Source organism: Oryza sativa, chromosome 2 (assembly GCF_034140825.1).
Source record: "Oryza sativa Japonica Group chromosome 2, ASM3414082v1".
In the NCBI taxonomy this organism is placed as follows: domain Eukaryota; kingdom Viridiplantae; phylum Streptophyta; class Magnoliopsida; order Poales; family Poaceae; genus Oryza; species Oryza sativa.
The window spans coordinates 12,654,468-12,678,158 of NC_089036.1; the positions used below are offsets into that span (position 1 = coordinate 12,654,468).

The following is a 23,691-nucleotide window of genomic DNA, read 5'->3' on the forward strand; positions in this document are numbered from 1 at the left end:
TATATATATATATATATATATATATATATATATATATATATATATATATATATATATATATATATATATATATATATATGTATATGTATATGTATATGTATACTAGCAAAAATACCCGTGTGTTACAACGGGTGAACACAATTTTAATTCTTGTAATGGGAAAAAGGGAAAATGCATTTGTCCTCAACAGTACATATTTTTTTATCCTTTGTGGGATGATGGTAAACTGCACATCACCATAGCGGTTGAGGGCTAACTTGTCACACGCCTTGTCCTGACACCATCTAAGAGTGACACCGTTAATTTAAATATTTGTTATTGAGAAAAAAAATTTTGTTGATATTTTTCTGATTATTTAAAATTTTTGTTGTTGAGAAAAAATAGTTGAATATCGGCCATTTGATGATGGTAGCATATTTGAACTAGAGAATTTTTAAAATAAATAATTAAAAAGGATAGTAGAGCATCGCATCAAGCCGCTAGCCTGCGTCGCACCAGCTCCAATGGAGCGTCGGAGTGGATGCAATGGAGACGCTCGCGTGCATTGCCGAGGTCTCGACGGTTCGTGGAGAGTGTCATTGATTACACCGACACAACCGCATCGCAAGGTAGGGCACAGGGAAGGAGGGGGTGGCTAGCAGGACCGCCCACCGTCGACATCATCGCACCCTGACCTCCTCTGCAGCACCAGCGGTGCTCTGACTGCTATCACCGCCATAGCAAAGCAAGATGATGCAAAGAGAGAAGGAAGAAGACAAAGAAGTATATAAATTTAGACAGGTAAATGGGTTTTTAAGTGAAACCTTCAAAAATGTTCTCATCGATTCATCACTTCCAATAAGTATATAAGTTAAATCTACTATTAGTTAGGCTGTGTTATTTCCCCATGTTCTCTACTCCCCTTTCTCGTTTTCCACGTGCACACATTTTAAACTGCTAAACGGTGCGTTTTTTTGCAAAAAAAAATATATGAAAGTTGATTTAAAAATCAAATTAATCTATTTTTTATTTTTTAATAATATTTAATTATTCACATTCTAATAGACTGTTCCGTCATGCATGACACATGGTTCCCAAGTGGAATCGGCGAACACACCGTTCTACAAATAGTACTACTTTTCATCTCAAATTGAGTGAGAAAAAAAAACAGACAAGGCAGAGAGTACCGAGAGGAAAAAAGAAAGAGAAAGAAAACCAGAGCACCACGGCACCACCAGATAAGTCCCAAAAGCACTTTCTCCTTCACTTTCCCCACCACCTCTCCCCCAATGTCCTGTACTCATGTACTCCTGTTTCCCCCAATTCCTTCCCACCACCGGCCACCTCTAGCGTATCGCCTGGTCCTTCCATGCCATGCCTGCTGGTCCCCCAACCCCCCATCTCCAAGCTCTTTCTCTCCCTGCTGGCTCCCCATCTTCACCTCGTGGCGGCATCTGGTCATGCACCTCGGCCACAGCGCAGCTCGAGCAGTCGACGGGGTGGAGTGGCCTCGGCAGCGGCACGGATTGGACTCGGCGACGGTGGTATACTTCCGGTCAGTCTCTCGTCCGGATCTACTTCCGACAAGCCTCTCGTCCGGATCTAGGGCCTTGCAGCGGTAATCACTGGATCTGGGGTCTCCGCGGCTGGATGCCCTCTCCTGCTTCGTCGTTGCGGTGGCAATCACCAGATCTGGGGCCTCTGCGCCTGGATTCGGTTGATGGGAGTTTTGGAGCGAGGATGGAGGTGTGTTTGAGAATAATCACCCCTCGTCTGCTGACTCGTCCCCATCGCCCGACCGGTCCACGGGGTTCCAGGCAACATGCATCGCGGCGTCTCGGCATGGAGGGTGCACAGTGTTGGGGTTCAGCTACGGCAGCTTCGTGGTGTTCGTTGTAAGTTTGTACTAACTATTAGTAATCTTGTCAAATTAAGTTCGAACTAATTAAGGTCGTCCTTTCCACTACTTAATTGAGAATACTTGAACTCAATTCTTATTCTGCTTATAAAACACATTAACTAATTAAGCTCATGTAAAGCATGCACAGCGATGGAACTTTTTGTGAGCAGAAGAAGCAACTTGTTTTTCCCTGTAGACTTTTGAATTGACACAATGTATTCTGTCAAGGTACTGAACCACATCCTTTTGTAGGCCTGCTGTGGGGTGCTTTGTGTTGTGGATAGTGGGCGTGGACCAGAAGCTGATTATGTGTTTTCACCGCGCGAAATTGGTAAGCTCTACGGACTCTTGAACTACTATAAGTTATTTAGATAATCATGAAAAGATACATGTCTGATTAATCAGGTAGTCAATTATCTATTTCTTTGAGGTGATACATAGAAGCATGTCTCTTACACCTTGAGGCATACTGCTCTCACATTCATTCTCTTGGTACGCCAATAGTTCTACTAAGAAATGCTTCCTTAGCTCATATCCATCCTGTATATGCATTTATTTATGTAAGCGAACAAGGTTAGCACTGTATGTGTAAAAAGGTAGTAGCATTTAAATAGTCAATGCTAAGTGTCACGATACTTGCCTTTATAATTGGTAACTGCAATTCTTCATCATTCCATTTGCGCATGAAGAGGGACACAAGATAACCAGATAGTTCGCTAAGAAAAATTTAATTGTTAATTAATTTTGTTTTAGGGAAATAAATTAACTGGTTGTACAATGGAGTTTAAAAGAAAGTTTACCCGTTGTTAATTGGAACATTTGGTAGAATTATTTGACGCCATAGGTTGATATCCTCGTTCCATCTTGACCCAAGGCATGCTTTTGCCATTGCTTTTGGCAAGTGTTTGGCAATCCATAGTAGTTTTTTGACATATCTTGCATTTGGGTTGTTCTCATAAATTGGTTCAAGCGGAGTCGGGTCTAATATATAGACGATTCTGGTATCTTGGTCCAATACGATCAAAATGAAAAATTTATAGAATTCTATTGGCATAAGAATCTGTAAAAGCTAACTGTTAGGATAGAAAAAAATCATGGCCATGATGAGCAAATGGAAGAGAACTTACCAATCTGCATTTTGAAATATTGTAGTCAATCCCAGGCCAATTACAAACTGACTTTGCTAGCCGTTCAGTGTCGAGCTTTTGACGAAAGTTTGGGTGTTGTCCAAAATTGGTAGTCATCTTTGTATATAATTGTGCAAAAATGATATACAACATGAGACAAAGGGGATAATACATGTGATTATAAAGGCATACTCAAAATTGCAAAACGGAATAATACACGTGATTGTAAAAACATACCCAAAATTGCATGTCTAGATAGTGTTTTGATATTGTTCCCTTTATCTTTTTCACCATTTGGATGTCGTCGTATACATGAATCTGTGAATAACATCACATTAGAAGAGAGCGACATATGTAAACATGTATGGTAACAAAACATGATGTTGAAGGCAAAAATATATGAAATACTAACCTGGGTTATTGTCATTGTTGTCGTTGTTTTTGCGATTACGACGAGCCTTCAGCACATCTTCCAGGTTAACACCAAACTTTGGTATATCGGTATGCCAACCCAATTCACCTCTAGGAAAGAATAGTGGATAAGACAATGGATCATAGCATCCATAGTACGACCGGATGCCTTCTATTTCATTGTTTCATTGTTGTTCCCTTGTAGGATTACACTCTTGTCAAATGTCTTTCGTCGCTCATTTCCCTCGACCCAAACTGCAGCCACCTCTGAAGTTATTGGCGCGTTATACGTCCTCTGATCCAACCATTGGTCAAGGTTCAATATCACACGGTAGTCCTCGAGATTCTCGGCTTGCCCCAAACTCCTAAACTGCTCAGAGTATGGATTACCACGTAGAATGTTAGTTATAGTGCTGATTACTTTTTGATCTTGTTCGTATAGATCTGGCCGACAATGACGGTACCGATGCTCTAGGGTAGGATCATCATCGTAAAAGTACAATTCCAGACGCTTAGGGTTTGAACCATCAGTACCGAATGAACGTATATTGTGATACATCTGGCCATGAGCTCAAAACGTGTAAATACCACTATTCCTGATGTCAGTTATCTCTCTGTCAAGGTGACAGTAAAGAGATGTGAATGAGAAATGTCCATTGAAAAATCTTATGTTGTTGCGGAAATGTTGGGCATCTGAATCTTCGCTCGTCCACAGTCTCGTGAGTTCAGGAGGTGTGTCTTGATTGGCTAGTTTGATTTGTCCACTTCGGCAACAGAAGCCCTTTGACTCATACTCAAACTTCTTTTTGCACCACAAAATCCACAATTTTCTACGGGTTTCAGCATATGAGTGCTTTGTGGTAAGTTGCTGTACACGATCTTGTCTAGATCAGGGATGCTAGGGCTCTCAGTGATGGCATCGACAACATCTATGATTTGTATGTCCTGATCTTCCTCCCAACCTGGAAAGTTTTAGTGCCAAGATATAAGTTTACGTTTGACATGATGGTGGCGAACAGCGACAAAATTACCTTGATCATCAAGCATGTCGCTTTCCTCATCAGTATCATCGTCAAATATGACCTCACCATCGGCTGCATAAAAAATCAGTACGTGCATATGTAGATTAAGGCCCTAACTGTATCAAATCAAAATAAAATCAAATAGAGATGACAATGTTACCATCATCATTGATGTGACTGTGATGGAGGCTCTACACCATTGGTTCCTTTAGATATTGTAGACATGTTATTGTCTATTGAAAGAAGATGGTTAGTAGTACACCAGGATACATTGCAGTACAACATAAAGTAAGTGTATATAGCTAGGATCCTCACCAATGTTCATTACGCTTGGTTGATTAGAAGGGTCTACGCCACTGACTGGTTGGGCGCTTATGGAAGGATCTTCTAATTCTAACAAGGCAGAAGTACTTTTGTCTCGTCTAACCATGAAGCTTTCGTTGCGACGTGCCATCAATGCATGTCTTTCTCCATGCGTTACACATTTTTTTTGGTGATCTTGTTGGGACAGGGGGTGACATATCCGTCGTGATATACCCAGGGTTCTCCATTGCTATGGAATATTTACTTGGATTGTTGCGCCGTGATGCACGCTTATCTTTGATCCGTTCTATCACAACTTGTTTTTTGTTCAGTTCCATATTTCTATATCTCATCCTTTCACGTGTGTGTTTTTCTTGGATAACTTTTGGGTCTACTGCTGGGTCTTCTTGTTCGGAATGTGCAGTATGCAATGACCCTGGTTGATCACCCCGAAAAGTGATGCAATGTAGTTCATCAGCATTTGCACGGGCCATTGACTCCTTTTTGAGCTTATAGGCTTCACGACGCTTTGCTAGAGTTTCCTGCTTTTCTTTGTCTGTCATCCGCGCATACCGCTCCTTATCTCTGTCTTCTTCTTACATTAGGATCCAAGAGTGGGGATGGTGATGCAGATGGCGTGGTACCAGCATCAAGCATGTGTGATGGAGCTGGTAAGAATAAAAAGTGTATAAGAATTACAAAATATTGGTATGAGAATCTGACATTGACTGCTATAAAAGGTAGGGCATAGCAAAATTTGTCTATCACATAACATGCATGAGTTGGGAGAAATATAGATCTGAGAATCTGCTATTGTTTGGTAAAGACTTGTCTGTGTTATATTATTTTCATAAGAAAACATATAGCAAATCTTCTCTTATCACATACTTTATACTTATTACTGTTTTGCTTTAGGTTGCTGAAGTTTCTGTAGAGATTAGGATGAAAAATGCTAGGAACAGAAAGTTTTCAACCTGCTTCCATATTTATTTTTCAAACTGAAAACGAAATTATGACATCAGCCACTGAATTATTGCATTTTTTTTTCTTGATTGAGTCGGTCTTTAGCACTGAATCGCTAACATTGTTTTGAACACTGAAAATATCTTATTCTGTTGTAGTGCATTTATATTGTGATAGGAACTCAGAAACTTCAACTACCAAGACAGGAGATCAAGATGTCTAGAATGGTTAGTAATGCCGCATTCCTCTAAATATTTTTTGTTGGGAGTTTATGAAAACTGCTTAGAATATTTGATATTGTCCTTCCAAATCATTACACAAATGCATCAAAATATGTTGTGTCTTTGTTGATGGTTGCTGATGAACTTATGGCCCTGAGAATACTTACAAATGCATTTTGTATGTTCAGGCATTGTGAATTTGTGATCCTCAATACAATTGAAGTTGTTCACGGAGCTGCTCTTGGCACGATGGCTTCTTTGGTGATGGAGCAGAGCTCTTAGAATGTCTTTTGATCACACCACAAGAACGAATTTTATTTGTGGTACCAGTTTTGTTTGTATATATAGGAGGATAGGATGTATGCAGCGTTCTTGTGGTGTTCGGATGTAAAATTGGGGGTTCTTTTGGTGTTCGGAGAGCGATTTGGGTGGGAATCGGAGTCGGAAAAAAAATTGCTACGGATGCGATCTGAGAAAGAGAAAAAAACCGTGCGGGGAAGAGCGATCTGGGTGGGAATCGGAGTTGGAAAACAAAATCGCTACGGATGCGATCTGAGAAAAAAAAACTTTGCGAGAAAAAAACCTGCGCTAAAAAAACCGTATGCTATTGGGAGTCGGAAAAAAAAACATGCGAAAAAAAAACTGTGCGTCCTATTTCCAATTGTTGCGACGAGCGATTTTTTTTGGTAGTCGGACAAAACAAACCGGGCTTAAAAAAAACCGGTGACGAGCGGATTTTCTGGGAGTTGGATAAAAAAACCGCTCAGACAAAAAAACCGGGCGTTAAAAAAACCGTGTGAAAAAACCGGGCGATTTTTTTTGGTATTCGGACAAAAAAACCGGGCTTTAAAAAAACCGGTGATGAGCGGATTTTTTGGGAGTCGGATAAAAAAACCGCTCAGACAAAAAAAACGGGCGTTAAAAAAACCGTGTGAAAAAAACCGGGTGCTATTTCCATATGTGGGTGACGTACGGAACTTTGGGCAAAAACATCTTAAACTTTTATAATAGGTAAAGATATAGGTAAAGATAAAGATAAAGATAAAAATAAAGATATATATATATATATATATACACACACACACACACACACGCACATATGAAAATTGTTTTAAAAAACCATATTAATCTATTTTTCAAGTTTATTTTAGGTAATGCTTACCCCTCCGTCCTATAAAAAACCTAATCCTACCAATGAGGTTCATAGCTAGAGTTGGTTTTTTTTTTACAGTGTAGTAATTAATCATGAGTTAATTTACCGCTCCGTTTTACGTGCGGAGGGGAGAGGTTCCTAACCCCTCCAAAAGAACACAACCCTGTCTATCCGAAGGAATCCTACCGGGTCTCGGTATATGACACTATTGGAATATGCGAGCATATACACCCAAGGTTTTAAATCTCCCACTATAGCTGCACTATCTCCCGCTATAGCTGTTTGAGAAGGGTTCTTACTATTTGCTCTCATATACGATTAACCGCTATAACTCTATTTAGCCCGCTATAACTATCACTATAGCTGTTTGAGAAGCTAACGCTAAATGTCTTAGCCCGCTATTTAAAACATTGTATACACCACAACTTTACAATATTACTATTTTTTTTATTTTCACGTTACAAATTTTAATAGAACATTACTAGCAAGATGCTAATACATTACAAGAAAAAAAACTAAAACATCATAGTCGGTAGATAGAGAGGTGGCACTTAGAAGAAGAGAGAGGGTGGTCATTTGACTTCAGGGATCAATATCTCGTGTTGTCTAGCATATTGGATGTTAAGATAGCAAAATTAAACTATAGTTCTATTTTAGTTGCTCGAATTGTTTGATTCTACCAAGCAAACAATTCACATATCCTTCCATTATTTGCAAGGATATGTGAATTATCTTGCTAAACTGACACCAATAAGATCATGGAACAAAATAAAGAACCTAAGTTTAGACAGTGAGGCTGGAGCGTGGAGACACAGTGATGGTCTTGCTAAATCATATTGTCTACGGTCACGTTGCTGCTAACCTCTTCCATGCCTGCACCACCACTTTAGGCATCACAAGCTCTCCCCTTAACTAGTGATAATTGATCCTTCCAAGCTGACCTTACTTACCCATAGCGGCAATCGCATCAACCAGTGTTATGCTTACTAGTTGCTATTGTCATGCATGACTGCACACGAGGATTACCATAACAAAGATGAAGTAACAGGACGGAAACAAATTGGAAAGAGGTTGCCAGGGCCATCGCAAATTACTCAACGAACATATTATTAGAAGTCAATCATGAGACCGTCTCGCGCACGTGGAAGAGGAGTCGGGAGAAGGACTTCACCGCGCGTGGGACTGCATGTCTTAGCGATCTGGGTGTGGATCTTCATGCAGTAAACACGCACGTGGGAGCGACCGATTTGGACTTCACTTATGACACGGGACATGGATGCACAACGCGCATGATGGAAGAGAGTCGGACAACAGAAAACGTGTGCCACAGTCGTCGCAGGCGTAATCACCCCGCATGGCTGCTGAATTGAACACGATTACCCCGCGCGACTGAAATGTGAATCGGACCCCGATGTAATCATGACACTCGACATAGCAAACCACTGGTGAAGACACTTTCAATTTTTATAATAATACAGATTGGATGTGTGTTGGTTAAGAGTAAAATATACTAGCAACGCTTAAACTTGTAAACAAGTGTTTCTAAGTTCACAAACTTGTAAATCACACATTTAGACTACTGAACTTGCTAAATGTACAATCCCCGGTCCAAAGCACCATTTGACCGCAACACGACATGTGGACATCCAGACTGGCGGTCTCGCTCGCGTGCACCATGTGTCATGTGTGACACCACCTGCATTGTGAACCTTTTCTTTTAGGCCCCTATCTTCTTTCTCATTTGCTCTCTTCCTCCACCGCTCGCTTCCGTCGCCCTCTTTTCTCCCAAATCGCAGCGAGGTGTCGCGACTAGGGTTGCAGCACCATTACAACGAGTCAACGAGGTTGCAGGGAGGTGTAGACATGGTGCGGTGAGGCTGAGCGAGGTTCGGCGACTGGGTTGAAGAAAGAGGTTTGGCAGCGGCGGGGCAATGGCTAGCCCGAGTCGGAGCACAACACAATCGGTATAGCAAATATCTGGACAGGTAAAAGCTTTGCATCTCTAATTCGATACAAGGAGAGGCCATTTTGATTACTCGCCTGTTGTTCTATACAATGCAGCTCGGAGGCTGCAAGATGGATTTTATGGAGCTACTAGAATGTAGATGGTGGACCGCAATCTGGCTTCTGGGCCAAATGTGCTAAATCAAGGTGATGACACAATATGCTAGACACAAGAAGAGCATCATCGAGCATCGTAAGTAAACTGACTTTATTTGAATAACCAAGTGGTAGGACCATAGGAGGAGTACATTAGGGGGAAACAACTGGACAAAGCCAACCAAGGAGCGATTCCTTCTACGCTTCTACCGTTGATGGGTACGTGGTTTGATCCTGCCAGTAGTGGATTTCAAATTAACTCTAGGGGAGAACTCCACCCGTCGAATATACTAGGAAACTGCAGAGCTCCCTTGCAGCCGACTAACATTTCCTAGCTCCTACCATTGAACTCAAACGTAATGTAACACAAATTACACGACGGAAAAATAGTACCATTAACCATGTTTATTAACTACTCTACTGTGCTTCACAGAAAATCAACTGCGAAGCAAATAATCATATTAGGCCTTATTTGGTTTAGAGGGGATTGAAGATGATTGGAGGGTATTGAGGGGGAATAATTCCACACCATAATAGGTGTGCAATAAATCCCCTCCAATATCTCTTTCACAGGGATTAAATGAACAAGGCCTTAGAGATAATAGAAATAGTTTGAAACAAAACATTGGCAGAATGCATCACGCGGTACTTCGTTAATCTACAGAAACCGACGCAGATGTAAGAACATGAATGATCCAAATGGCAGCATACCATATAATCAAGATAATTCATAACTCCAGCTTGACACCCAAAACTGACAGAAATCGGTCTGCAAAGTGTGCCATAATGAACCCAAAAATGCACGTTGCAACACGCAAATACCTAGGTAAGGATCAAATTGAAAGAACGGTATGTAGTAATGATTAATAAGATGTGTCACATCCATCCAAAATCTCTTTTATTATGGGACAGAGAGTACTCAGGTACTGCCAAAACTCTGAATTGACTGTGTTTTGGGCGCCTTTTCTCAAGTACGCGATAAAATATTTTGGTAACGAACTTAAATGATGGCTGAAATCCAATAGTATTGCTATCGTTTAGGATTTAGCTAAGGTTTATTTGGGCATTAATCCACGCAAGCCCTTAACAGTTATATGCACATTTCCATTATTGGTTGTGCCGTGCTTTTATCGAGCTCGTCTTCACTCGGTCAAAGGTTTACCTTAACCTCGCTACGGGCAATATACCTTTAACAAATTAAATGATAGCTTTACCTTTTAATCGATAGCTTTACTTTTTAAAACGAGAGCTTTACCTTTTATTTGATTCCCTCCTTTTAGTCGGGTACTAACATCTACTTTTTATGAGGCAACTTGCAGGGCATAAATAAAGTTCTTGATTTTACTGATAAACTCTTAAGGGTAGCACAATTTGTGTGTTCTAAAACAGGTTACCGCTGTTATATCGCTCGATAGAAGACACTACGACCCTGTTTAAAAGTAAGGTAGAATCATAAAGCGACTACCTCACACCTGCGAAATAGACGCATCTGAGCGGGGGTTGTTTTCTTAAACGAAATGCGCTACAAACAGAGGCCAAGGATATAATATATTTTTATTATTAAAAAACAATTATATGCACATATAGTAGACTCAGTAATGTTTGCCTTCTCATTTTGCGGCCAAACATAGAAGGTATTATTATTACCAGAACATCAGCTAGGGGTCAACTGGACATTTTTATTAACATCAGCTACTTGGTCAAGGCAAGGCCTGGTCCCTTGGGCCTTGTGGCTCATTTGTATTAACAGAATTCAAGTCTTTGCTCGAAATGATTTGAACGGACGCAACATGGTCCAAGATTATAAAGTATAAACATACTTATAGATCCATAGTTACAAAAACATGCAAAATCCCCTTTCTTCCAGTTACTGATGTTCGGTAAGAGCTCCATATGAGAATTACAAGCACCCCAGCTATCCATACTTTACACGGTTACACCTTGTTTACAGTTTGTTTGTACCATGTCCAGGCAGGAAGCCATATCAATTCTATATATTTCTTTTCTTTCTTTCGCAAACAAATGAAAACACGTTTAGCTACAGTACAAAGGGGCGTTGGCAGGCTTGTAGAGGAACGTCTTGACGGTGTGAGAGTTTCCTGAAGGCTTGCTGTATGTGAACTTGACCCCAGAGTGTGTATCACCCCTCTTAGTGCAATGCTGGTGAAAGCTGCTGATGGGCCTTGCCAAGCATGACTCCCAACGGTCACTCTCTGGCATCGTCTCCGCAACAATGTAGACACCCTTGGAGTTTGTGAAGGCCTGGTAGTTGATAACTTCACCAGATCTCGTGATGCAGAGGACGGCAACCTCGGCACCTATACAAGGTACAAAGACAAGCAAGAGGAATGGGAGAGTAATAAGCTTTTAGTACTTTGATTACAGTGTACAGGTAAACATAAGTGAGGAATGAAAAGTGAGGAAAACAAAATGAAATGCACAAAGTGGAAGTACTAAACAATAGGACCACATGTATATGCCTGCGCACCCCCCAAAAAAAAACAAAGCTAGCTTGTGGTAAGGCAGCTACCAGTCTACCATTGTACTTGTACTAGTGTTTGCTGACTAGGTGGAAAGTGGAAACAAGGAAAAACCCTAGCAGGTCTATCTGTTCAACCGGCAGACTTTATACTCAAACCAACAGGTTTCTAGCTATCGCCAAAAGCAAGCCCCATTGCACTTGCCCCTCCATTAGAGCTTTTATTATTGAAGAAGTAAATTTCACAAAACTGCACTACCATTGGGGAAAAAAGAATCACAAAATCACACTTTTACACAAAATCTCTGAACCACATGAGCCTTTCTATTGCCGTAATATCCTACTGGCTGGCTCCACTCGTCGGTTTCACAAACTCATCAAAAATTTTGCTAACATGGAGGTTCTTGCAACACTGGATAAGTGCTAGCATGTCATCATGATTGCTTGGCATCTGGGGTTGAATAGGAGGGATTTTTAGTAGTTGTAGTCCCAATCCCACCCCACCAAGCAATAGAGCGCCTATGAGTTAATTTGGTATTGCAACAACCTCCATATGACATAAATGGAAACAGAAACATATCCTGAGACCAAGAAGTCACCCTAACCTACTAGGCCTGCCGAAGATGATGGCAATGTGTAAAAGTGTAGATTCGTAGTGCAAATGGAAGTTTGCTTTGCTGAAACTATAACTTAAAAGTATGGTTTCATTATAGACTTTTACAGTTGTCATTTGTGAATGTACTCTAAAAATAGATCAAGGGATAAGATTCCATTGTTCATTGAAAACTGGAATATATGAGTATAAACAAACTGATAACCCTCTTTTATTGAAATATGAATGAACGAATTGTGAAAACCCATCAGACCGATTCTGGATATTCAGACCTAAAGAAAGAAATGGCTAAATGGGTTGTCGCCACATCATGCTTCGACCATTTTGCTTGCCCTTTGCCAACGCTTTGTTTTTGTCATTGCTACCAATGGTTCTGCCAGACCTAATAAGTTTTTAGCAACCCACAAGCACAACAACATTAATGATCTATAGGTTTTCATTTAGCATCCCAACATTGCTGAGAGTTTCTTTTTTCAATGAACAATTCAAACCATAGCAGAATGAATCGGCTAACAAACAGAAGATAATTTCGAGAGTTTACAATGTGCAAGCAGTACACTCCTTGGCAATCACCAAGTCCTCCTAGGAGTGCATAGGTACTCAGTGCAAGCCTCAACGCACCAAACCTTAGCCTTCCTTGTCTGTGGTTAGGTACTAAGCGCCAGACTACCGCCTTGCCACTTGCCAGACTCTAGTGCCAAGGGTAATATTGTAGGCAAAGGATAGAAACCGGCTACTTAATACTTAATAGTGACCAGGTATAAAGAAAAGGCTAGGTCCAGACAACGAGCAGAACACACACCTGACTTGATCTGAAAGCTATCGACCTGCAGACCACTAACAATATCCATGGACTTTTTAACCTTATTGATATTGATGTTTCAACATTTAATCCTACCATCCAAATGAAGGATCTATGGCTTCACTGCATTTCTTTGCAGTTAGCATTTGGTATTATCTAATTATATCAAACCACAGGCATCATCACGAGCAATACTCAATATTTTTGCTACTTTGATTAGCTCAGGAGCCAAATACTATAGTACCATGCTTATGTGATTATTACTGGGGAGCGAAAGTCAAAAGCAAGAGAATGGAAGTACTGGACACCAAAAATGGACCCAACAATTTTACAGGGTAAACTCCTTGAACATATGATCGGCCAATTCGACTTCAGTTCTTCCATCTTAGTAAAAACAAGTTCCTGCAAGTTGCAAGGTCGAGTAGGACATAACCCCTATTTGACCCCTCAAAGAAGAATATATAACAGGGAAATAAAACATTGACAACCGTTTTTCAGTTTTTATTTCTCTGAATCAACTGTCATGTATGGGTGAATCTGGCAATATGGTTAAACTTTTCCAAATTCCCAGAACAGGACGTGGGTAGAGTACATAAACAAATTTGGGAAATGGGAACACAAATTGGTGAATTGGGCAAAAGGCCAAGATTGCAAATTTCACCATCAAGGCAGCAATTCATTTCATTTCAAGACAAATGAAAAGGGTCGATTCACCGTGCTTCACGTGATCAGATATCAAATCCATCCCCAACCTATGTCCTTCTAATACTGGGAATACAAATTACAGTTCCTTCTACCAGTTCAAAGTAAAACTTCGAATTCGTTAGAACGGCAGCAAGCAACTACGCTCTCCATCGACGAACCGCGCCCCGCCCCTCTCAAATGCAACGCAACCTCCAGCTCTACCGAACGGCTCCAATTCCTCCACTAGGTCAATCATGAGCGCCAACGCAAGGCAAGATCCAGAACAGGGGAAGCGGGGCAGCCGACTCTTAACTCGAGATCCACTCTAGGAACCGCACGCACGAAATCGACATCAAGGACCGAGCTACGAGCACGCAAGGCTGTCGGATAAGGAAGGATACCTTCGAGGACGTGGTCCTCGGGGCCGATGGCGGCGTCCCCGCAGACGTCGCAGACGACGTGGCCGCGGATCTCCCCCGTCCACGCCTCGGCCGCCGGGGCCGCTACCAGCAGCAAGGCGAGCACGGCGAGGACGAAGAGAGCCCGCCGGAGAGGACCGGCCGCCTCCGCCTCCGCCGCCGCCATGGATTGGGCAGCTCGGTAGTTTGAGCGTCTCCTCCGATGGTGGGAGATGGTCGGGGTAGGTAGGTTGGTGGCCGCTTGATTCATTGATTGACACTAGCGAGCTAGAGTAGGGAACCAGCAGAAGAAATGAGATGATTTTACGGTTCCACCCCTTCCTGCAAAATGAGGCCTTGGGCCCAAAATTTTCACAAGAAACACAATTTCCCTAGGAGATGTTCTTTTGTCTTCCCTCAACTACGACCCCAGTCTCATTTTGTGCACTCAACCACAAAACCAAATACTCCCTCCATCTCAAATTAATCATCATATAATATTTATATACCAAGACCAAGGATAATTTAAACTGCATGGATCAAGACGTCATGCACAATATTATGCACACATTCTCCCACAATGCATGCATCTATTAAAACATAATGCACAATTGCACTCTTGACATGCAAAAATTCTCCTGTGCTGCATTAATTGTACTCTGATAAAATCCGTGTCCATGCGGTTATATGATGATCAAGTTGAGAAATTTTGGTTTTTGTTATATGATAAACAATTTGAGAAGGAGGGAGTAACTCTTAACTATAAAAAGGTTCGTTTTATTTTTGGAGTAATTGTGTTTCTACTCTTGCTTTACGATTCAATTGTGATTTTACTCCTACTTTTTAGGGTTTGTGATTTTGCCCCTGCTTTTTAAAAACGAAGCAGCCACGTGCCCCTACTCTGTTAACTAATGGTAACGGTGTTAAATTTGTGGTGAATGGACAAATATACCCCTGGACATGTTTTGCCATTCAATGATAATTTCTAGAGCAAAACGAACACTAATGTCTGATGATTAGAAAAAAGGAGGTAAAAAGTGACAGATATTTGCATTTTTGCTCGTGATAGAGATTTAGACTTGATAACCGAACAGTTGCATGGTATTTATGCCATCCCAACTAACTAAATGCACAATAATACTCCCGTCTCCTCCGGCGTCGGCAGCGCCATGGAAGGCGATGCGGTGCTCGACTGCGACGTCTTTTCGTACACCGACGCTGACGACGCCAACGCGCACTTCTCCTCCTCCGTCTTCGCCAGCTCAGCCTCTGACTCGGCCATGTACTCATACTCCGACGAGGAGCAGCTGCTCACCACTGGCGACGGCAGCCCGAGCGAGTCCCTCTCGTCGACGGCAAAGTCGTCTTCCTCACCGTCATCCTCGTCGCGGCGCCTCCAGAGGCCGTCCCTTCGCATGCAGCCGCGGGGCCGCCGTGCCTCCCTGCGCGAGCGCCCGCCGCGCCTCCCTGCCCGCGCCCGACTCCGCCGTGTGCTGGCCCGCGCCACCGCTCCTCCCTGCCGCGTGCTGGCCGCGCGTCGCCGCCGCCGCTTGTCGCGTGCGCCGCCGCCGCCACTTGCAACCGGGACAGTAAAAGGGATTGGGGATTTTGCTCATTGAACCAAGGGTAGAATGGTCATTCACAAATGATAATAATATTATCTTTCTTCATTTAATTAGGAAATTATGGGCCCACCAAACTTCTGTCAAAATCAGAGGTAGACGGCTGCTTCATTTTTAAAAAGCAGGGGCAAAATCATAAACCCTAAAAAGTAGGGGTAAAATCACAATTGAATTGTAAAGCAAGGGTAGAAACATAATTGCCCCTTTACTTTTCCAAACAGTTTGGACGTTGGTTTTATCCTACGTGACAAGTTGACCTAAAGTTGATTAGCAAATAAATAAATATAATAGTGGACCCAGATGTCAGTAAGTGACCGCTATATTTTTCTTCTGCCCTCCCTTCTCTCTCATCTCTTCCCCATCTCTCTACACTTCTCCCCTCTCTCTTGGCGACCTTCAAGGGCGATGCTCGATGGAAGAAGAGCCAGAGGCAGCGGCAACCTCGCCACCAGTGGAAGCGGAGGTACTGGGAGAGATTAACTGAACTGGGAGGACTTGGAGGGTCGCGATGAAAAAGCTCGAGGGCTCGCTATCAAAGAACTCAGTATCGGTCGCAGTGAAGAAGGTACATGCACCTTTTGCAACCCAACCCTAGTGCCATTGGGCTCCACTATTCCCCTAAACACCGTGCCGCCAATACTGACCACTGCAGCTAGGTGTAGGAGAGCTCGAGCTCAATCTCCTCTCTCCTATCAGACAATCAAGCCTGGGAGGGGATGAAGGGAGGGGCACATGCAATGCTCATGGTGGTCGGCGAGGTCATCAAGCGGGAGAGTTTTGAGCTCTTCTGCGTGCTCGAGCTTGTGCTAGCCACTAAGTTGAGGAAGCAAGAGGGAGGAGGTGGCCTAGCAAGGAGGTGGAGGAGGAAGGAGCGAGAAAGAGAGATTGGCACCGTCCTCGCTTCCCCCATGAGTGGTCTGGTCCGATGGATCAAGCATGTGGCAACAGTGCACATCGAGCAAGCGTAGAGGCCCACTCGGGAAATGTTGAAGGGACTCCGTCACCATGTCACATAAAAAAAACCTAGTGTAAGCTGTTGACGGTCGTTATAGACCAATAAAGGAGAATTAGCTATGCTTATAATGCATATTTGTTTTAGAATAATATAGTTCCACTTGTGCTTGGAGAATAATTTGTTGCAGGAATTGAGCAAATAAAATAAAGAGAAATGAGGAAAAGTCACTCCTAAGCAAGCATATGGATAAGATAGGCCCACAAGACAGGTGTAACCGTCCTGGAAACTGCATTAATTGCCACAACCGTTATAAGGACCAACCTATCAGTGACCCTGCCGAAGCTGGAGGCCTGTTGGGCCAGCCTAGGTTCGGCCGAACCCTAGCGGCGCCCAATCAGCCTGGACCTCCACATGTACACTCCGGATGCACTCTCAATGATGGTTGCGGGGTAGAATGGTCATTTCGCCTTTTCTACAACCGTCATACCGACCCTATAAAAGGAGGAGCTCATTTCACTTCACAACACACTCAAGCAAGCTCAAATATCTCTTCTACACTTTAGTTTAGTATTCTAGTGCTAAGTGAAGTAGAATAGAATAGCTCTCGGAGTCCTCGGAATCTTCGGAGGAATTTCGGTATGACAGTAGTTTTCCTTCTTTCTTTTGTAAGACTTTCGGAATTAATGAAATACTATTCTCTATATGCTCTCGGTACTTTAGTATATCTAAGTATTAACTTTGTTTTATATCTGTATCGGTACAGTCGTATAGTTAGCCTACCAGTGCAGTGGTGTGGGTTTAATGTCCGATTACTCGGTTACTCTATGTCATCTCGAGGGATGTAGAGTAGTATTTAATAATGTGGACATGGTGTCTAGATTATTAAGTAGCATTATCTGGGCATATATGCTACGGGTCAGTCGAGGTGGGCCGCTGATAGTGACAGCTCAGTACGGGTATTCCTCTATGATAGTATATATTCCTAAGAAACTTTCCTAGGGAGGGTACTCCTCCATATTTAGCCCCCGGTTGGACGGCCATGACAGGTTTTCGTAAGAAACTCGGTAACCCGGAGTGGTCTCTCGAAGCACCAGGAGGGCATTGTTACGGGGTATTGGTTATATGGTTGTATACTACCAGATGTGGACTAAAGTTGAGCGTATATTAGAATTATATAAATTGATTGCTTTTCTATTTCTTCTTTCACTTAGTTTAGGAATGATTAAATGAGATATATGAGTGCTTAGCTTTGTGTCACCCTACCGGTATAACTATTTTAACCCATGCTTAGACTTTGATTATACAAGTGGCATGTATATATTATTAGCACAGTTCTCTCTTACAATCTTCCTTGGGATTAAATAAATACGATATCTTGGAATACTCTCGAGTGAAATGGTATAATTAATGGTATATCCGTGTGCTTGCGGATTTCTTTTGTAACCATATATATACCAGGACCATTTCTAGCGCCATTGCTGGAAATTTATATTTATACTAATGTCGTTAAGAAATATCAATATAAGCGCCATGTAAATGCGATATAAGACCAATCATCATTAAAACTATCCAGCGAGGTAAATTGATTCGGTTTAACAATTGAGGGGGTCTTTATACCTGGTTTTATGGTTGAAGTACGTGAATCAAACTATGCTTATGGTTAATGAAGGCAGAGTGGACTGTTTCCATTTCCCTACATGTTCATGTGCATCTAGGACACGAGGAAAGAACTTTCTGATCAGTAACATATTGTTTTAAGCAAATGGTCCATTTTGTATCCCTTAAGGTAAAAAATCCACCCATAAACTTTAATTGGATGCTATGTATATTCCTAAACTTTCTATAATGTTTATTTTTCATCTTTTGACTAAATTTGAAGTAGTATTAATGACAAGGTGCTGATGTGGCAATGTTATTTAGTCCCGAGTACATATATTATTTCAACAAATATTAGTACATGTCCCCATAAAAAATAATCAAAAACTTATCACCTCTCTTATGGATCATTAAAAACAAATTTTTTTTTGAAAGGAACATAAAATATAATTTGACTACTTAAAAATAGTGCTTGAATCTGAATAAAATCAAAATTTAAGAGAGAATTAAACATTATTTTGGTTGGATCAAATTTATGTAAATTATTTTTTTCCAATTTGTAACAAGTATTTCTTTATGAATTTTCTAATTATGTTACTAATTTTTAAAATTCAAGTACATAAACCATGGATGCAATTTAATTTGTATTTTCCAAATTTATATTTTACTTCAAAAGAATCTATAAAAAACTTTCAGTTGCATATTAGCATTATTTAACCTAAATCAATTGGAGCCATTGTAAAACGGAGGATGTTCCAAGAAAAAAAAATGTATTCATACAAATTATAATACTATTTTCCGTGCACCAAATATTGTTTTTATTGCTTACAAAATGTATTAGATGTTTTACATACCATATGGGATAAATGATATTTTTTAAGTCATTTACATATTTAAATTCAAAAGAATTTTTAGCCTTAAAATACATGCTATGTCATGTTGATAAAAGCAATTAAAAATTTTATTGAAGTCTCTCTGAACAATTGTCTTTGAATTTTTTTGTTGAACATAATTGAATTTGAATTGATTATTATAAACAGATATAAAGTAAATCACAATATATGTTATTACAAATCAAGGTTTTCTTGGTAGTAATTCACTGTATGTGTTGTTCGATGGGGTTTAATTAAGTAGGTACTCCGGCCTCTGGACAATATTATATGACGTTGGGAGTATTAAATGTTGCAAGAATTATATAACTTGCTCAAAGATTTTGAGACCAAACTAACTGACCTAACAAAAACTTAGAATTGATAAACTACTTCATACAACTCGCAAAAAAGTGACAAAAAAGCATTAAGGGAGACCAAGAGCTTACGCCCATAGATTACTCAGTTACTGCCAAGTCAACAAAGTAGTGGCCGAGATAGAATTGGTCTAGCTATTCCATTCTCATCACGAAATACCATATTACAGAGCAATTGTGCGCATATAAAATAGAGTACATGCTCTAGATAAAAAGGAAGAATGTTCGATAAGGATGAGAAAACATAAAGTATGGATGGACCGAACAAGCGAGATTGTGTGTCTTTGAAAACATAGGTTGTGTTTAGATCGAGGGGTGAAAGGTTTTGGCGTGTCACATCGGATATACGGACACACATTTGAAGTATTAAACGTAGACTAATAATAAAACAAATTACATATTCCGTATGTAAACTGCGAGACGAATTTATTAAGCCCAATTAATCTGTCATTAGCAAATATTTACTATAGCACCACATTGTCAAATCATGGAGCAGTTAGGCTTAAAAGATTCATCTCGCAATTTACACACAATCTGTGTAATTAGTTATTTTTTTATTTATATTTAATAATTCATACATGTATTCAAACATTTAATGTGACATAGTAAAAAATTTTGCCGGATCTAAAAAAATAGTCCCATACAAACACCTCCACAAGCTAATTGACATATTAAAACTAACGTGCATGTAAAGCATGCTAGCTCTTGGAAACAAATTTAGCAGTTCAAGGCGGGAAGAGTGGTGGCCACATCAACCCCTTTGACATCACTGCCAATGGTTATTCATATATACCGTTGTAACACCAGCATATACTCCTATATTGACTATATTTATATCTATAACAACAAGCTAGGTTGACTGCGCCATTGGAAACTATACATGGCCATGTGCTCTGCACCTCTCTTGACCTAGCTAGTTAGAGAAAGCAATGTCTTCCTTGAATTAATACTTGACCGACAAGATAAGAATTTGAAATTTGTAGTTTGTTCAACACATCCATATATGATACGCCTCGGTGGAGGGGCAGGCAGGCATGGCGTGTGCAAACCACGCGAAAACGCGAGATACGCTGAACCTGTTGCATGTGCATATGCGCGACGCGCGTCCGTTCCACTTGGCCGGATTTGCACATACGTAATGTGAACGCGAGCCGTTGAATGCGTGATCCCGTTTTCCTTTCTCGGCTGGCGGCACGAGACATATCGCGCCGAATATACCACCAGGGGGTAGAGGAGATAGCTTGGATATTAGAATAGGAATTGTTCGGGATCTTCACGTCGGGGGTACGCGCGCGGCGCTCGTTTCGCAATCGTCATCGCCGACGTCATGCGCGGGGCATGCGTTGGTACTAAGGCCAGCGAACTCTATGGGTTCGTACGTGACCGACGTGTAGTGCACGTATGAGAGTGTAATCTCTATTTTATATAGCGCGGTAGTACTAATTAAACTGTTAGTCACCAAGGGTACTAATTACTTAATTTGATTAAGTGCACCGTTGCACGAAGTTGTTCTTTTAGAAAATTATGCATGGTAGTATGAAAGAATCGAACAGCAGAGGCGGATCCAACGTTTGTATCGGGGGCTCGAGCATCCTCCTTGGATCCCCATGAAAAGAAACAGAGGGGAGGGGGAATAAGACGTACGAAGAGGAAGAATTAATAGTAGAGGGTTTGAAGAGAAAGAACTCCCTCCAAACTCATTCTAGATTCAATATAATAACTGTAAAGTATATACTTGTGTAAGGGATCACTTATACATTTGTCGATAATTTTTTTTTTCAAAAATTTGACAGATACAATTATAGTACAATCGTGATATGATTATACTGTAACTATAATGTAACTTTCAAAAATATCTCCATAAGATGCTATTTCGGTGAAGCTGAGGTCGTGGGAATGAATCATCTCACATGTGCGCGCGCTGTGAATCTTTTCCTTCCTCACTTGCACAAATTTTGAAACAAATCTAACGATTCAAAATTACATGAAAGTTACATGCAAATTATAGTATAATTATACTGCGGTACAATCCATGTATATCAACTTTTTAGGAGAAAAAATGTTAACAAATATATAGCAAAATTGCTTGTGTAATGTTTTCTAGCCATTGTTGGATATGCAGTTTATAAAAATCTTTTGCTCTATGCATAAAAAAGGCAAAACTCAGTTCTAAATCCTTCTATTGAGAAATGCTTCAAGCCATATGATTTGTTAATTTATGAGCCAAACGCTCCAAGCCATAATAATAGGAACATCACTAATAAGTAAGCTATTGTTGAATTAGTACCGGTTAACTATTTATGTTGGTTTTCATAGTCGAAAGGATTTATGGGTTTATATCATGGTATCTACGAAATATTAGGTCACTTGTATATCATGATCATACCTGAACTTTACCTTTTTGAGTTATATTAGGAGGCGTATTCACGATTAGTATATAAGTACGGGTTAATCTAAAAATATAGCGACATATTTTTAGGTAAAAGTATATCAAATGTAATTATAATATAAACCTAGTGTAAGTATTTACATATGTAACACTAGTACACGATTGATTTTCCTGGACGCTGCCCCCTTTTGGTTCTATACGGTTCGTAAGTGAAACCGTATGGAAAAATAGAAAACCGGCGCCAGGCTATCGCCCGCACGGGAAAATAAACTGATTTCCCGTTCGGTTCTATCCTCTTTTCCCTCCTATCCACTTCGAAATTTCCTCGGTACCCTCCCTCTCCTTTATTCTCTCACGCGTCACGCCTCCTATCCTCTCCTCCCTCGGTGACAGCGACGGCAGCGTGCGGCGGGTGTAGGCGACGACGACGGCCCACGGCGACAGCGTCGGCAGTGCACGGCGGCCGTGGAAGCACGGGATATGGTGGGCGGCGGCGACGACGAGGTGGCGCGCGACGATTGCGCCGGATCCAGCGGCGGCCACCCCACGCGCGGATCCGGCAGCGGCGGCCACCCCCGCGCGGATCCGGCTGCGTGATGGCGGCAGCGGCCGCCCCCCGCACGGATCTGGCGACGCGACAGTGGCGGCGGCCCTCGGCCCCACGGATCCGGCGACGGCGGCCGCCCCACGCGCGGATCCGGCGGCGGCGGGCACCCCCCATGTGTATCCAGCGGTGCTACGGCGGCGGCGGCCGCCCCACGCGCGGATTCGGAGGCACAACGGTGGCGGCGGCCGCCCCCCGCGCAGATCCGGCGGCAGCGGCCCTCCGCCGCACAGATCCGGCGGCGGCGACGGGAGCGGGCGGTGGATCCGGCCACGGCAACGGCGACGACGACGGGAAGGAGGCGACGGGTAGGGTTAGGGTTTCGTTTTTTCAATTTCGTTTTTTTTTTCGATTTTTTGTTTTTGCATGTGGGCGACATAAGCACCCGCACGCGAAAATCGGATTTTCGCGTGCGGTTGCGCCACCCGCACGCAAAAATAGCGATTTTCGCAGACAAATTGCTCTAGACGGGCCGAAGCTCTGCACGCGAAAATCTAAATCGACCGCACGGGAAAACGATATGTGTAGTAGTGTAATTATGAAACTTACATATATAATTTTCGAACTTACATATATATAGTGATTTATATTGTAAATACACTAAAATTACATATATAATTTAGGGATTTACAATATAAATATACATGCTGACTATTTTTCAAATATACATGCTGACTATTTTTCATGAAAAATATGATGACACATTTATAGCAAATCCGTATAAGGTTGCGTTCGAGAGAGCATGTTCGGAACGCTTGCCTCTTGCACAAAAAACGGAGCGATCCATTAGCACGTGATTAATCAAGTATTAGTTGAATTTTTTTTTTCAAAAATGGAACAATATGATTTTTTTAAATAACTTTCGTATAAATTTTTTTTTGAAAAAACACACTGAAATAGCAGTTTGAAAAACGTGCGTGCGGAAATCGAGAAGGAGAGGTTGGGAACCTGGACAAACGAACTGAGCCTAAGTATCTATGTTGGAAAAAAAATCCAGTTCCTTAATTAACAGAAAAAAATATTATACCCTTGTCGAGCACGGCGCGCACTGGTGGAGAAATGCTTTCTAGTCCCGGTTCATAACCCCCCTGTAGTCCCGGTTTTCCAACCGAGACTACGAATCC

General features: G+C 41.6%; 2 protein-coding genes across 3 annotated transcripts; one reads left to right on the top strand and one right to left on the bottom strand.

The window, feature by feature from the left end:
- The first annotated feature begins 1,267 nt into the window (after positions 1-1,267).
- LOC112937958 (uncharacterized) lies at positions 1,268-6,389 on the top strand. Of its 2 annotated transcripts, none has more exons than XM_026023430.2 (5): positions 1,268-1,874; positions 2,132-2,210; positions 5,348-5,413; positions 5,864-5,932; positions 6,115-6,389. In XM_026023430.2, the coding sequence occupies exons 1-5, from the start codon at positions 1,354-1,356 to the stop codon at positions 6,121-6,123; spliced, it is 744 nt and encodes a 247-aa protein (XP_025879215.1). In that variant the 5' UTR covers positions 1,268-1,353; the 3' UTR covers positions 6,124-6,389. The 2 variants fall into 2 exon arrangements, with proteins under 2 accessions (XP_025879215.1, XP_025879212.1); XM_026023427.2 differs by having other exon boundaries at positions 5,883-5,932.
- Positions 6,390-11,013: 4,624 nt separating this feature from the next.
- LOC4329155 (uncharacterized) lies at positions 11,014-14,437 on the bottom strand. Its single transcript, XM_015772260.3, has 2 exons — positions 14,159-14,437; positions 11,014-11,497 (listed from the first exon to the last, which is right to left on the bottom strand). The coding sequence occupies exons 1-2, from the start codon at positions 14,424-14,426 to the stop codon at positions 11,214-11,216; spliced, it is 552 nt and encodes a 183-aa protein (XP_015627746.1). The 5' UTR covers positions 14,427-14,437; the 3' UTR covers positions 11,014-11,213.
- Positions 14,438-23,691: the final 9,254 nt, after the last annotated feature.